Source organism: Palaemon carinicauda, chromosome 6, assembly GCF_036898095.1.
Source record: "Palaemon carinicauda isolate YSFRI2023 chromosome 6, ASM3689809v2, whole genome shotgun sequence".
NCBI lineage: Eukaryota > Metazoa > Arthropoda > Malacostraca > Decapoda > Palaemonidae > Palaemon > Palaemon carinicauda.
In genome coordinates, this window is record NC_090730.1 from 150401519 (window position 1) to 150418921 (window position 17403).

The following is a 17403-nucleotide window of genomic DNA, read 5'->3' on the forward strand; positions in this document are numbered from 1 at the left end:
TCCCATTGACAGGATTTACCCCGACAATTGGAACAAATGGTGTGAGGATCGATAGAGGCCTTCGGAAGACGCCTAAAACAGTCCCTAGCACTACACTTCCTGTATTTAGGGACTTGAGAAGGGTCAGCCATCTTGAATTAGACAAAGGGGAAATTCAAAATCTATCCAAGTCGTCAACAAATAATCCAAAATTCAATCAAAGAATGCAAGGAAGTATTGAAGATAACCTCTGCAAAGCGAAAGCTAAAAACTAGAATGAGTACTTCACCAAAATCTGTGAAAATCAATCCAGTAAGCAACAGCGTATTTAGTAGGTCTTGCCAGTGGCACGACAGAGAGAAAATTGGTTCTGTGTTGACATGGAGTACTTGAGTACCTGCTCGACAGATGGCGCTGTTGATGTACACCCCCACCTGTATAGCGATCGCTGGCGTATTTTGTCCTTAGGTTTTTCTGTCGGGCAGCAGAGCTGACAGCTTATATGATCACCGGCTAAGTTTAATATTGAAAACTGTATATTAATGGAAAGGAATTCTATTTAATTATAAAATAATTTTGCCTTAGAATTCTTAATGCTAATAGTTTTTGCCAAGATGAGTCGTAAGAGGTGATAAATTTAGTTGTGTGGGGAATGGACTGAACAATAATAACTTTTCCAGCAAGCAACTCAACTCACGGGCCAGGGCGGGATTCAATTTTCTGTCTATGTGAATGCAAGGCCAGTGTATTACTACTATCCTCACCAAGAGGCTAGTACAGTATATAGGTCTGGTTCTTCTCAGGTAGTTGTGTTTTAGACAATATATACTCATCAGGGGAGCTTAACAGCCTTTGTCCACATTTTCAGAAGTGGTCTCTGCTTTCAAATTGGGTCCTTCTGCTTGTATCAGAGTACAGTATAGTTAGGCCTCCTCACAAAACTTTGCTTACAGCATATCAGATAAACAGCACACTAAATAATTTCCTTTCTTGCATCTTTTGCATCTCCAGGATGTATTAGATAGCTTCATTTATATTAAAGGTTGGAACTATATGTATGTCTTTTGCTGCTGATGTTATGGTAAATAAAGATTCAAAATATCCCAGGCCAGTCCACTATTCGTTTTGCTGTTCCTTGTTTTTCTTTCAATATAGAAGACAGAAAGAGGATTTTTATTGTTCTCATCTACTCGGCATTCCAGGAAGCATGTAACTAGAAATATGTTCCATTACTGTCTCAAAAAATTGTTGTAAGCGTACAAGAACGTGACTGATTGTAAGCCAGAACAGGTTAAGGTTCTCGTCAGAAAAATTATAGTCTACGTAATCACTTTCAATGGGAACTTGGTTCCATTTTTTGGATTATTTGACCAAGCCTTCACAGTTGCAAACACCTTCTTTTACCTCTTTTAAGGAATTTTCCATACATATACAACTCCGTTAATTCTTAATCAGAGGAGCTCTCTAAAGATTCTACAAGTCATACTGAAGCTATAATAGTTAGGTTTGTGATAAAACTAAATTTTTTTTTACAAAAAAGGAATTATTTCTGTTTATCAATTACAGCAAGTTTTCTTCTAATCTTGATGTTTTCCACAATTATTGGTCAAGACTACATAACAAACCTGGCATATACACAATACAATTACATTCTTCAGACTGTTGAATGATAAGACTGCAGTGGCTAGGAATAGGACATTGAATAGCTCCTTTTTTATGTGCCCCATTTCTTTGATAAACATATGACATGTAAAGTAGAAGATACAAAACATAATTACTTATTAATAAATAAAACATATGAAACCTCGTGTAAAATTCTAAATTTCAGAACAAAATTAATACAGTATATAGTCATCAATATATAAAGTAGACCTTATAAAAATATATCTAATTCTAAATCAAGAAGGCTCAACTTTTTAGAATATTACCTGACGGATTCTTTGAGTGCTTGTTACAGATGCACTTTTATCAAGTGGCTGGTCAGATTCAACATACACCTTTTCTCCGGGAAGTGGTTTGACCTTTTCAACTAAAGCAACAAAAAAGCCTCCAGTATCTTGGTGGTGAGGCAATATTCGTATACTGAAAAATATATGTAAATGCTCAATAATGTCTGACAATATATAGTAAACTGCATATACAAGCATACTAAATTATCCAAATATCTGGGATAAAAGTATTATACTGTGCAATTAAGCATGGAATCAGAGTACTGTACTTTAAATTCATAACCATTTGATTTCCAGTAACCTATAAAATTCCCAAAATGATGAATTCAAAATATAACATAAGGGTAACTTGTATTCTTTATACCTATACAAATTTGAGTATTCTAAAAAAGGTAATGCCTTCAGTGGAGCGGGAACTCTTGTTGAATTTTCTAAGAAGGTAGTTAAAGACAAGTGGTGAATGTGGACGAGTAGCTCTACCTACCCTCCTGTCAGACTCGTCACCTTTGATCTTTGGCTCAAGACTGAGAGGGTGGTTTAGGAGGGAAATTTAACTTTAAAGAACTCGATACAGGTTTGTATTGATAGGAAAAATACAAATTACTTTTAAAAAATTTGATTTGTTCCTATGCACATAAAAACCTTCATACTTTCAAAATAGGGTAAACTAGATAATTCTTTTTCTTGCTTGGAGGAGATGCTGGATAATTTCCAACTGTGAATTGCGAGTGACTTCACAGATTGATGAAACCTCTAATTGCGTGGCTGACAGAGAAGGGTGGTCCATAGGGATAGTTCTCTCGGGACCTCAACTGATAGCGCTAACAAATTGAGATACCATTCAGCATGAGGCCATCTGGAGAGCCACCAGGGTATTCCTGAGGGTGGCATGACCATCACTCGACTGCACAGGAGGCAATTAACACTGAATGGAAGAAAAACGTAGGCATCCAGGTGAATCCTCAAATGTTGAAAGGTGTCTTTGAATACTCCCCATGGGTCTGGAACAGAGGGAACCGAGCACCAGTAGTTTCCTGTTTAGTCATGTGGCGAACAATTCAATTTCTGGTGCTTACCATAAGGTAAAAACCCTCTACACTACGCAAGGATGTAGAGACCAATCCGACCCTACAACCTGCCCCGGCCAACTTATCGTGTCTGCCTGTACAGTATATTCCTACAGTATGTTTCAAACAAATGGTTATGTATAATTCAACATATAAGACTTATCTGAATTTATGCCCCTTGCCCAGAATATACCTGTCCGTCCTTGCTTGTTGGTGTATGTTGCTATGGTGGTGTTGTTACTCATCAGCACTACCAACTGCCTCCTCAAACTTTCTTTGAATGCTAGAAATGCTGCATGCATTTCGACAATGTTGTTGTGCAGATGCTTTCTTCTACTGACCACAGACCTGAGGCGACCAGTTGTATGTCCAGAGGTGGGGAGTCGAGTGAGACTACCTTGGTGAGTCTAGCCACCGGGTAAGATCAGCCTATGCCTCCTGTCTCACTGGATGAAGGCGACCGAGAAGACTTAAACAGAACCAAGTTGAAAGTACTGTCTCGGACAGAAATGGTTGCACTACCTCTCTGACCTTACTGATGCAATAACTAGATGGAAAGCTCTTGCTGCTGCCATGTCTATAAGCAAGACCAGATACTGTAACTTCTGCGTGGGTACGAGAAACTATTTCTCCAATTTATGACGATCTCCAGATCATGACAAAAGGTGAGAAGCCAATCTTCATCCTGTAGTAACTGCCTCACAAAAGAGGCCAGGATCAGCCAATCGTCGTAATAACATCTTGCTTTTCCAAAGTGTTATAACTTTGCTTGTAATGATGATAATAACAGCTGCATCAGATCCCTGAGGGCTAAAGCTGTTTTCAGGTAAATAGCTGGGGTGCTGTATACAGTCTGAAACAATGGATCGTGAACTGGTAGACTGTAGTGTTGAGAGAAGTGGATGTACTTCTGAGAGGACTGATAGGGTACTTTGAAGTACATATCCTTCACATGCACTGAATGTATGCGGTCTCCTCCTGTTATGAAACATGGTACAGACCATACAGTTTGCATCCTGGATTTTGTTTGTTGTACAAACTGATTCAGAGGAGAGGGGTCTATGACTAGCCTTAATTCCCACAACTGACTTCTTCACCAAAGAGTCACTGTAGGAGCCACCCATAGAGATACTACCACTAGAGTTATGGGGTCCTTTGACTAGCCAGACAGTACCACATTGTATCATTCTCACTTGTTACGGTTCCCCTTTTGTCTACATATTCTCCTCTGAGATTACCAAACAATTCTGTCAAGGGGTTAATGGAACACAAGGGATGGAGAGCACAAAGGAACACGTGGTACACAAGGTGATCGGACGGGATAAGAGAGAGAGCGGCGAGATGATATCTACGCCGCGACCAGACGCTTCCTGCGAGTGCAACCTCATGCGCTGAACCCGGGTCGCACCAGGGCGAGTATCCTTCCGCCCCAGAGCGCCCCGACAAGGTAACGGAGAGAGGGGGAACTACGCAAAATTCTTGGTCGGTAGACTGAGGGATCCCAGATCCTCCTAAGAAAGTAGTTCGAGGTAAGTACTCCGTGTTGGAACAAATCTATTTTTGGATGAAATAGCCATGTCGTCATGATGGAAGTTTCTCTATACAGCTTTCTACATACATACATATACCAAGGCACTTCCCTAATTTTGGGGGGTAGCCGACAACAACAAATGAAACAAAACAAAAAAGGGGACCTCTAATTCTACGTTCCTCCAGCCTAACAAGGGACTCAGCCGAGTTCAATTGGTACTGCTAGGGTGCCACAGCCCACCCTCCCACATTATCCACCACAGATGAAGCTTCATAATGCTGAGTCCCCTACTGCTGCTACCTCCGCGGTCATCTAAGGCATCGGAGGCAGCAACAGAGCCTACCGGAACTGCGTCACAATCGCTCGCCATTCATTCCTATTTCTAGCACGCTCTCTTGCCTCTCTCACATCTATCCTCCTATCACCAAGAGCTTTCTTCACTCCATCCATCCACCCAAACCTTGGCCTTCCTCTTGTACTTCTCCCATCAACTCTTGCATTCATCACCTTCTTTAGCAGACAGCCATTTTTCATTCTCTCAACATGGCCAAACCACCTCAACACATTCATATCCACTCTAGCTGCTAACTCATTTCTTACACCCGTTCTCACTCTCACCACTTCGTTCCTAACCCTATCTACTCGAAATACACCAGCCATACTCCTTAGACACTTCATCTCAAACACATTCAATTTCTGTCTCTCCGTCACTTTCATTCCCCACAACTCCGATCCATACATCACAGTTGGTACAATTACTTTCTCATATAGAACTCTTTTTACATTCATGCCCAACCCTCTATTTTTTACTACTCCCTTAACTGCCCCCAACACTTTGCAACCTTCATTCACTCTCTAACGTACATCTGCTTCCACTCCACCATTTGCTGCAACAACACACCCGAAGTACTTAAACTGATCCACTTCCTCAAGTAACTCTCCATTCAACATGACATTCAACCTTGCACCACCTTCCCTTCTCGTACATCTCATAACCTTACTCTTACCCACAATAACTCTCAACTTCCTTCTCTCACACACTCTTCCAAATTCTGTCACTAATCGGCCAAGCTTCTCTTCTGTGTCTGCAACCAGTACAGTATCATCCGCAAACAACAACTGATTTACCTCCCATTCAAGGTCATTCTCATCTACCAGTTTTAATCCTCTTCCAAGCACTTGAGCATTCACCTCTCTCACTACTCCATCAACATACAAGTTAAACAACCACGGCGACATCACACATCCCTGTCTCAGCCCCACTCTCACCGGAAACCAATCACTCACTTCATTTCCTATCCTAACACATGCTTTACTACCTTTGTAGAAACTTTTCACTGCTTGCAAAAACCTTCCACCAACTCCATATAACCTCATCACATTCCACATTGCTTCCCTATCAACTCTATCATACGCTTTCTCCAGATCCATAAACGCAACATACACCTCCTTACCTTTTGCTAAATATTTCTCGCATATCTGCCTTACTGTAAAAATCTGATTCATACAACCCCTACCTCTTCTAAAACCACCCTGTATTTCTAAGATTGCATTCTCTGTTTTATCCTTGATCCTATTAATCATTACTCTACCATACACTTTTCCAACTACGCTTAACAAACTAATACCTCTTGAATTACAACACTCATGCACATCTCCCTTACCCTTATATAGTGGTACAATACATGCACAAACCCAATCTAATGGTACCATTGACAACACAAAACACATTAAACAATCTCACCAACCATTCAAGTACAGTCACACCCCCTTCCTTCAACATCTCAGCTCTCACACCATCCATACCAGACTCTTTTCCTACTCTCGTTTCATCTAGTGCTCTCCTCACTTCATCTATTGTAATCTCTCTGTCATTCTCATCTCCCATCACTGGCACCTCAACACCTGCAACAGCAATTATATCTGCCTCCCTATTATCCTCAACATTCAGTAAACTTTCAAAATATTCCACCCATCTTTTCCTTGCCTCCTCTCCTTTTAACAACCTTCCATTTCCATCTTTCACTGTCTCTTCAATTCTTGAACCAGCCTTCCTTACTCTCTTCACTTCTTTCCAAAACTTCTTCTTATTCTCTTCATATGAATGACCCAATCCCTGACCCCACCTCAGGTCAGCTGCCCTCTTTGCCTCACGTACAGCTTTCTACTCGGGATATTTCCTGCAAGTGATATACCAGAGAATTTTACCTGTAGAGGTATCACAGGGTTACTACCCCTGGAGCAAATATCCTGAAAGATATCATGTCTGTAACAGGGACGTGTTTAAAATAACCACGGCTATCCTTCCCCAAATAGAATTAACCTTGTCTCGAAGGATATGGGATTGGATTAGATACATGGGAGAGTCTTTACAACTCCGATACCATTGTGCTACTGTAAACACATTTGCTGCTTCACCATTCTTTCTTGCAGCCGCCACTTTGTTTATATGCTTTGGGAGTTTTCTGCTTTGTTTTTCAAGTTTTCATGCATTTTTGAATCATGGATGCTTCTGCTTCTTCTTCAACAGTTAAGTACCCTGCTTTTTTCTAGGGGAGAATTTCTCATCTCTCCCTTTTATGTTTTGCTATGCGTAAGTTATTTTGTCTCGCCACCGCCACATGGTCGAAGCCGGAAGCTCTTGTTTTCAAATTCCTCAGTGTTGCTGTGTATGTACAGAATCCCTTCAAGTGGAAGGGGTAACAAGTAGTCCATATTGGGGTCCAGAGACTGCTATCCTGCAGTCATGGTCGTATCCAAAAGTTTGGCTGCAGATATCTTAAAATAGCCAGAGCTCTTGAAAGAGAATGTGTGATGGATCAGGGAGGCCTACAGAGCAGTTCTTCCTTTACTCCCATCTGCGCAATTCCTTGGAAGGAAAAGACATGGTTGCTCCAATGTGTTCGGAGCATCAGAGCTACCTCTGGACCCACTTTTTTTTTAAAGTAAGGAAACTAAGGCATCTCCCCTCTTCAAAATCCCATTAGCCCACTGGTTCACTGACATGTGTGACAAGGTCATTGCCTTCCAACCTCACAGCACAAGATTCCTGTATATATTCCAAAGACTCTGGGGTACATAATCTTATCGTCGTTGTGAAGTATGTCACGCATCCCCAGGTCAAGCCACAACACAGCTTGGAAGATGGCCATGGCTGTCGATTAGGAGGCCAAAGATCATACCTTCTAGCTAGAGTCTCTCAAAGGTGAGTATCCTTTGACAGTGCACACTGACGGGTTAACCCAAAGAGGTGATAATGCATCAAACTCTGAACCAAAGAACCTTTGCTGTCTCGAGAGTGAGGGGGACAGGATCTTGATAGACTAACTGGAAGCGAAGTTCTACGATCCTCAACTCTATCCTGGCCAAAACTGGCAAAATTTGACCATGGCAGCTCAAGAGGAGGGCTCTTGACCCATGAGGGGCATCGAAATAACAAACAATGACCGAGGTCTAACCTGAAGGTGGCGCAAATGTCACCTTACCCAGTTCATTGTATTCACGACCGAGTGCAAGAACGACACCCCAACTCAGGCCTTTCTGTTTCTGTTGGTACCAGGACCAGGTCTGTTACCTATGAATGCCTTCATACCTCAAAAGGGTAGGAGACTAGGCAAGATGCTCCTGAGATCTTCTCTACCACCTAAAAAGAGTGTTTTGACCAAGGGCACAACCTGCAATGTAAACGAGAACTGATGATGGACCAGGCCGATAGTTGACAGGGAGAGAAAGATCTGTACCACTAATCTAGGCATAAACAATCTCTATCACTAATCAAGGCAGAGACAGAAGTACCTCGTACTATTCGAGGTAGAGTGGGAGTAATGACTCTATGCATATGTGAATGGAGACATGGCCCCTAAATAACAGCTGTACTTGCAATCCCCTGTCTACAGAGGAGAGGTGAAGGAGGGCACCCAAGATCTTCCAACACATGGTCAACAGAAGGTGTACACTGGCCCACTTGGGGCTGTACACGTCCATTCCAATTGAAAACAGTGATAGCCAGGGGAACCTGGGCTATGGGCCCACTGTTCAGGTCCCCACAAGGCCAGGTGACATCCACCTGCAAGAAAGAGGTGGTGTTGTCAAGAACCCTATTTTTCCGACTACAACTAGCCTTTCTGGACTTCTTAAACTACTTCTTTGTAGAAAAAGTGTCGGAATAAGAACCAGAAGAGGAAGAAGAGCTGGAAGAGTAGGATTAGCAAACTCACTTCTTTCTCTTACCAACTTTTCCCTCAAGTTTTGCTAGCAGAGAAATTGAGGTCTGAATGACCACTGACGATGAAGCTCACTGAGCGGGAGAAGCCATGTGGGTCACTTCTACAAGAACCATAACATTAGGCAACATTATAACAGGGTTAGTGGCAGACACAATTACTGGCACTTGTAACACAAGACACAAGGGCTGGGGTCACAAGCACAGAGAGCGAGGGAGCCACCGGCACAGGGGTGAGTGGCATTGATACAATTGGCACAGGGATTACACACACAAGTTTTAACAGCCCAGGGCCTCTTTCACTTAACTTAAGGCTTCGGCACTACAACCACTGGTACTGGAGCGGCCTTTCACCTTTTTTTTTTTTTTACTGGTGCAGCTATATCCACATGTGCAGGAGCCATCTTAACAGCCTTTTTTGGCTTCAGGCACACTACATGGATTACCACTGGGGTCGCTGGCACTGGCATCACACTAGCAATCACAGGAAATGTTAGAGGTAGGGTAGCCTTAACAACCAACTCCCTTAAAAGAGACATTGAGGGCATACCTGCAAGGCCTAAGGAAGGATCTATCTACAATTTAGCCAAAAACTGCTGCCGTTTCCACACATCATGCATAATTTCATTAATAACATGAAGCCAAGATAAATGATTAAAACTAAAAAGTAGAAGGAAAAAATTAAACAGCCTTGGATAGGATGCAACAGCATGACCGTATAAGTAGCTGAAGACAAAAGTAGTCTTTGACAGGAGAGTGGGTGAGGCTACCTTGCTTGTGCTCATTACCTGTTGTTGACTACCTTAATAAAGATTTCAACAGCTGTTCCAGCTCAATTGAAGACATTCCCTATTTTAAAGGACGGAAGGTTTGTATACATGTAGGGACATACCAAAGTGCCAAGTAAAGTAATTTGTGAAAGGCAAAGGGGTGGACCTTCACCTTCTTAATACATGCAACTTATCAACTAACCAATAATGGATTGAACTGTCATTACTACTCCTGTTCATTACCAATGTCCCCTTCTATCACTAAATCTTGCAGTACCAACTCTAACTTATTTTGCCATATGTTTCATGAAACAATTTGGTACATGCCTATCTTTAAACCAGACAAAGATGTACAGTACCTTTTAACTCTTTCAAAATTTATCACCACATTGCCAGTTTTCAAAATCTTAAATTAAGTTTGAACTGAAGATGACGATGATTACAAGAAGTTTATGGTATTAGTATATCTGCGATTTGTTCACACAGTGACACCACCTATCAGGTCTACTGGGTATCACAGGGGAGGGGGAGATGGGAAAGAGAGTACAGGAGAAAATTTGTATTCTTTTATAGAAGTCAGAAGCTGGTAGCTTCAATGATTAAAACATGATGACCACAAGGTAAGGTTCATTGACATAAAATAAATTTAGAAAATATATTTACCATTTATGCAAGCCGAGCTTCTCTTTTTGTTCTGCTGAAGGAGGGAATAAATGTTTGTTATACATATTTGTGTATTTAAGTGGGATGTTTTCAGGGGAATCAATTTCTTCCATTTCCCTGTTGATAATTTTCCAATCTTCCAAACCCGGCATAAACTGAAAAAAAAAATACACTATAAACCGAGTCATGAAAAACATTTTATGAAATAGAAAAATCTACAAGGGAAACTGAACACACAACTTCAGAAGGGAAGTGTTGCCCATTTCACAGTAATGCCTTTTTATCAATTCATTGTATTATACAGTACTTTAGTCCATAAAAACTACATCAGAAATGTCATATACAATGCAGGGACTATGGCTGAACCAAGTTTTATACATTCCTTTTTCTATTGTTTCTGATATGATTCACTTTATATTCTAATTTACTTTTGGACTGTATGTTACTATTTGGACTGTTTTTCTATAAGAGCACACATTTATTGCTTGTACTCCTGTTGTAGGTATATTGCTATTATCCAAAACTTTTTTAGCTCCTCCACAGTTCATTATCATACAGAGGTACCACGTTTTTTTATTTCTATATTTTCCCATATGTTTTTCTATAACAACTGGAAAAAGGATTTTTCTTTGTCAGTTATAAGTGTAATGTAAGTACAATATGAATTAAGTTGTAATGATTATCACCATCAACATTAGTTGAACGAGTAATTGGTTCTCTATTCTATAATGTGCATTAAAAAATTTCCCTTAAGCCAAGCCCTCCTATATACTTTCTCCTTGAACTATGAAACTGCCGATTAATATGGTTCTTCCATATCTACCATTTCTCTAGGTGTCATCTTTTTATAATGTGAAAAAAATAATCTTAATCTGTTCTACACAAGCAAAAAATTCTAATCTTCCCAAAATTCTTTAATTATACATCTCAGTAATTCATACTCAAATCCAAACTGAATCTTCTAAATTTTCTTCACTAGTGCCCATGTCTATGATGTATTGTATTGCTAAAATTCTAAAATGTTTTGTTTAATTAACTATGGTATTTAAGAGGATCTTACCTATTTGGAGTGTTTAATATATGTACCTAAACAGCCTTGAATTTCTAATGGATAAGTCATACCATATGACAAAAATAAATATCTTTTATGGAATTAAAATTAATCTCAACATATATATATATATATATATATATATATATATATATATATATATATATATATATATATATATATATATATATGTATATGAGAGAGAGAGAGAGAGAGAGAGAGGGAGAGAGAGAGAGAGAGAGAGAGAGAGAGAGAGAGAGAGAGAGAGAGAGAGAGAGAGAGAGAGAGAGAGAGAGAGAGAGAGAATTTCATCCTTAATTACTGTGAATTATGTACCCTAATTAGTAAATGAAGCCTTTTAAAGAAATTTTACAAAATCTATAGCAAATATAAATCATAATGTATGTTATTAAAAAATCTCATACTGTTCTATTTTATGACTAAATTTCCAAACTTTACATTTGTACTCCATGATTAAAAAATGTGGCAATACTTAGTGTTACTTTCAACATCAAGATTTAATTTCCCATGAAAAGAAATTTATTATCTAAGTATACTGCCGAATATCTATGAAGATCAGTTCTACAATGAACAAGGTATACAACTTGCATACCTTGATAAATAGGGAATAACTCTACTGCCTAGTGAAATACTATCTAGTCAAAGAGTAAAAGATGCCTCTTAAAAAAAATTAAATCTGCATCTCACCATTGAAGATGGTTTTCCTACCTAAAAGCAACTAAACAGATCAAAATTACTACTATTTCACAAAGACTAGCAAGAAGACAGTCTTAAAAGTCAATTCTCTGTTTGATGACCTGCTCAAAGGTTCAAACGAGAAAGTATCCCTTCTACGTCACCAATCGCAGATGATAGCCCACTTTTCCTAGTACACAGCTGCAGAGGACCCTTGCAGGTGAACAGATATCTGTGCAGTGCATCGCTTGAGCGTTTCACTCAGAGAAACTGTTGGATAGCCTCAAACAATGAAGTTCCAGCAACTTACGAATTGTACAGTACCTCTGAAGATGTGGCTTACAGAGGAGTGTGGAAGATTGGAGTAGTTCTCTTGGGACCTTGACTAGCAGCGCTAACAGATCAGGTTTCCACTTGGCATGAGGCCATCTGAGAGCAACTGAGGCTGAATGGAGGAAAGGCATACACATCCAGGTTATCCCATGATGTGTGAAGGTGTCTCTGAACAATGCCCATTAGTCTGGATTGGGGGAGAAAAACAAGGGGAACATCTTGCTTAAATGTGTGGCAAACAGATCAATATTACAAGAACCCCACACGGCTAAAAGCCTCTCCACTACACAGGGATATAGGGGCCACTTCGACCATACAAACTGCCCATGGCGACAGAGTGTCTACTAGTACATTCCTCTCGCCCGGAATGTACCTGGCTGACAGATGTGCATCTGCTTCAGCTCACAGATAGGGCAGAATACTGTGCCCCTTTGCTAACCAACACTACAAAGTGCTTTCATATTTGTGGAAAGCTTGCAGCACAAGAAAGGCTTCTTGCATTTACATGATGCTGATGTGCAGATGCATTTCTTCTAACCACACTCCTGAAATGACCAGGTCGTTCAGGTGTAAAACCCACTACTGCTTCGACGGAGGTGGAAAGTCAAGTGGGACTCCCCAGGAAAGGATTTCCTGATTCAGCCACCAGGTAAGACTGTCCTGAGCTTCCTACCCCATTGGAACAGGAAGAAAAGGAAGATCATGGAGGCTGTTCAGTTATCCTACAAACACCACTGAAGAGATCTATGGTGGAGACAGCCGTGAGGAACGAGTTTCTCCAGCAAGAAAAGGTGGTCGAGAAGACTAACAGTGATGAGCTGAAATTTATGTCTTGAATAGTAACTGTTGCACTACCTCCTTGAGCTTGCTCATGCAATCATCTGATGGAAAAACTCTCCCTGCCGCTGTGTCTATCAGGATGCCCAAGTACTTCAACCTCTGCTTGGGTATGAGATTTGACTTCTTTTAGTTTATCACAATCCAAAGATTATGACAAAATGTGAGTAGGTCATCTCTGTCTAATAGCAACTGCCTCACAAGGAGGCCACAATCAGCCAATCATCAAGATACATCAATAGATGTATCCCTTGCAAGTGAGGCCAAGCTGCTACTAAGGTAAACACTCGAGTGAACACCTCAGAAGCAGTACACAGTCCAAAGCACAAAGGCTTGAACTAGTATACCTTACTGTAGAAGGGAAGCGGAAGTACTTTCGAGAGGACTGATTCACAGGTAATTGAAAGTACAGTACGTGTCCTTCAAGTCCAGCAGATTTTTCATACATACTTGTTGAGGTTCAATTACATATCTGATCTCCAATTTAAGAGCAAATTCTGAGATACAGAATCAAATAAAAAATTGCCAGTAGAATCGTTTTTTTTTAAACTAACTCATTGTTATTGATTTACACAATACCCAAATATATCTCTGGGTAATCATAATAGATGACCAAGGATTAAAACATACTTTAAAGATGGCACTTGAGGCACAACCTCAACTGTGTGTTATTTCCTATACATAATCACATGGATATTCATGGTAATAATAACAGCAATAAGAGCAACAATCAGGAATAATAATAGTAATAAGAGCTACAATCAATCATTATATAAATATCTAACCCCATTAGGTTTGTGAAATCTTAACTGCAGACAAATATAAAAAGTTCACAACATATATTAGGTGGTAGTTGCATGACCTTGTCCAATAAGCTTTTATTTTTTCTACCAACAAACAACGCTTACCTTAAGGCCTGGCAACTGATCCGAAATGTTTACCAAATGAACTGCCCCATCAGCTTCAAGTAACAGCCTTTTAATCACAGCTTCATCTTCAAGGGGATTAAGAGAGCACGTTGAGTACACCATACGACCACCAACAGCAAGCATTTCCAACCCACGGCGTGCTATTCTTAACTGAAGTCTGAAATATTAATAGGGCATTAGTGGTTAATACATTCCATTTCTTTTACAACAGAATTAAGTCTTGAAAACAAATCCTTAACTTTTATTACCCACTTTGTTCATCATGAATTATTAATCCATAAAAATTCCCAAAGTGACAGTTGCAGGCAGAGATTATGCTTGTGCTAACACAAAAGATATGACAAATAAGGTGTGAAATACAGTATAACAATAACCCTGATCCAAAATTATCAAAAAACAAACCTAGATAAGCCAATATACACAAGAAAATAAAATACTATAAAAGCATGATTGAGAAGATCAACCAAAGCTACACATCAATGCAAATAGAAGTATAAAACTGTCGTTTCGGTTTAACATCATCAAACAACATTTTCACACTGGGTGGTTCCTAGAAAAAAGGTTAGATTTGATAGAAAAATTTACTATATCTATTTTACAGTCGAGAAGAACACGCTTCGTAGATGTAAGCAATGTAACATACAGGTGAGATTCACCAAATAAACTTATTTTGCAAAATCCATCTGAAGTATGGAAGATATCTAGTTGTTTTTTAAGGTATGACCCTTATAACAATAGTTTCCAGTACAGACATTTTTACTTTTTAGATTTTGCAAATTAAGAAATCTATCAAATACAGTAATGAAGAAGCCACCAGATGAAGATAAAGGAAGCTTTGAAAGAATAAAATTATTCACACAAAAATAAAAAAACTCCTTAATTTATTATAAAAAATAATACAGAACACATTGCCCCTGAAATGTAGATTTTTGATACAGACTCTCTGCACGGGATGGATCATTTGAATTATACTCAACCACACAATTTCAAAGGAAAATGTAGGCTGGACATACCAAAAGCATAGCACAAGGGTCTCTAGCTGTTATTGATGACAACTCCACTCTCTCTCTCTCTCTCTCTTTGCGATGTGATTATAAAAACACTTCATAACTTTGTTATATCAATTCAGTAAGTAAAATATTCCTCAATGTTAGAATCTGCAAACCAAGAAGGGAACGATCATTCTAAGAGTTCGATAAATTTACCTATCAAATTATTCTCAAAAATGGTATGCAAAGTAGAATTAAAAAGAAAATACCTAAATTACCTTAAGTTCCCAAGACACTTAGAAGCCATGCTTGATCAATAACAGAGTACAGTACATACAGTATTACAAAACATTAGAAGTCTAGAGTACAGAGCAAAATACAATTTCAGAAAATCCTCTAAATTGGAGGTAAATTTAGTACCTCAAAATAAGATAAGCAGAAAAGTCAGCATCACATACTAGATATGTCTATCCAACCATAGATCTGCATTGTTAAGTTTCAGACATTCCTATAAACTTAATTTTCAGCTTACCCATGAAGGTTTGCACCATTGGCAGGGTTCCACTTGCCCCAAACATCAAAGTTTTTTCGCATTGTACCATCACCTGAACATGGGACATCACAGAGGATTCTATCAAACTTCAATGGTCCAGTGCTACCATCTGCAAATATCGCACCACGTTAAGAGATACAGTACTGTATACATAAATTTTTAAAAATTAAAATTTTCTTGGTTGTTTTTTATTAGAGTATACCTTTAAATGTACATATTATGAAGAGAAATGTCTGCAAGGTCTTTGCAAACTTTATAATAGCCTATGGCATACTTGCCAAATGATATACAGTAATTACATGATATAACTAATATTCTTTGATTATTTCCTAACTACATCATCAGCATATAAAATCGAAATAAAACTATAAAAAATCCTTTTTTCAATACAAGTTACTTTTAACAACTGTGAAACTGTGTATAGTCAAATCATAAAAAGTCGAAATGCCTCACCACAGACAGGCTGACCTTCTGTCATTCCATTAACTAATTCTGTTGAGCTACTAAGACTTCTAATGAATGCTACAGTATATGCTGCTTCCAATACTCTGCATAACTATAGTTTGAGGCACTCTAAAACTATATAATTTCACCTTAAAATACTATCAATTCTTTTTTCAAAAATTAACAATGTGGCTTTCTGTCGAAAATGCTTTAGGGAACATTTAGATAAATCAGCTAGGTTTTCTTTAGCTATCATAAAGTGCTTTGTTTATTCTTGGATTTCGGGAGTTCTACGTATGCAAGTAATTTGTTTCCGAGTTTCAAGTAGCATTTCATATCAAGGCAAGTTTTGTAGAAACTTGAAATTCTTGTTGTGTTCCTTTTGTGATAGCTTTGGGTTTTCCTTAACAAAGAATCTTTCCTTTACAGTAAGTTTATCAGTACTTCTCTTTGCACTGCCCTAACACCAGGAAAAAAAAAAGGGTGAGACAGCCTAGTCAGTCAGGATATTCCTTCATTAAAATTAACCCAAGACTCTTAGCACCAGTTTGGAAAAGCCTAAGCTAATTGAGAGGATTTGGGGGGTAAAGCTTGTAATGCATTTATGTGCTTGTTAGATAAAAGACCTCTACTTGTTTCCTTTAAGCAAAGGGAGAAAGTGTGATCCTGAGAACTCTTGTGCAGTGTGCAAGTAGAGGGATATTCATCTGTGGTTTGAGTTCCCCCCAAAAAATAATAGATTCTTTCGGATATTTTTTGTGTTTGTGGTATACATTTGAAAAATGCACAATCAACATCTGCTGATAGATCTTGCTGCCATAACTTGCCTCTAATTTCATTTACTTTGTATCCCAATTACATAAGCATAATATACACACTAAATCCTGAATGATAAGATATAATTATATATCAGTTAATTAAACAATGCTCACATTACATAATGATAGCACTCTCTATAATTCCATTAATTTGATGAACTAGTGGATGCACTTAGTATAATATTCCTAATACAGGTAGTCGTTGACTTACGACCGAGATAAGGACACAGAGACGCATTGTAAGTCAATCTGGACGTATGTTGAACTCAAAAAGTGAAGTCTCCATAGATTTATTACGCTGTGTCATGATTTGGCACTCTTTTAAATCATATTTTATCAATATTTTCTTACTGTATATCATTATTAATTTTCTTATTCCATAGGATATCATAAGCTCTATTAGAGCAGTATTGTACTGCATTCTATCTTTATATTCTGGAAACATTTTAATAATTGACATTTAGCAACTTTTTTGTTTACCTTTGGTTGTGATCGGCTGTGCTGCTGATCTGAAGGATCCGCTAATGTATCAAGATAATGGACACATATGATAGACGTATTATTGATATAAT

At 38.8% G+C, this 17403-nt stretch overlaps 1 protein-coding gene across 2 annotated transcripts in view; it reads right to left on the bottom strand.

The window, feature by feature from the left end:
* Nucleotides 1-17403, bottom strand: part of Nsun2 (tRNA (cytosine(34)-C(5))-methyltransferase Nsun2) — an 84151-nt gene that overhangs the window by 40360 nt on the left and 26388 nt on the right. For both annotated transcript variants that reach the window (XM_068375551.1, XM_068375550.1), the window contains exons 6-9: nucleotides 15549-15678; nucleotides 14007-14184; nucleotides 10182-10336; nucleotides 1908-2061 (exon numbers count right to left, since the gene is read on the bottom strand). In XM_068375551.1, coding sequence (XP_068231652.1) covers nucleotides 1908-2061; nucleotides 10182-10336; nucleotides 14007-14184; nucleotides 15549-15678 — 617 coding nt within the window. The remainder of the gene's footprint in view (nucleotides 1-1907; nucleotides 2062-10181; nucleotides 10337-14006; nucleotides 14185-15548; nucleotides 15679-17403) is intronic.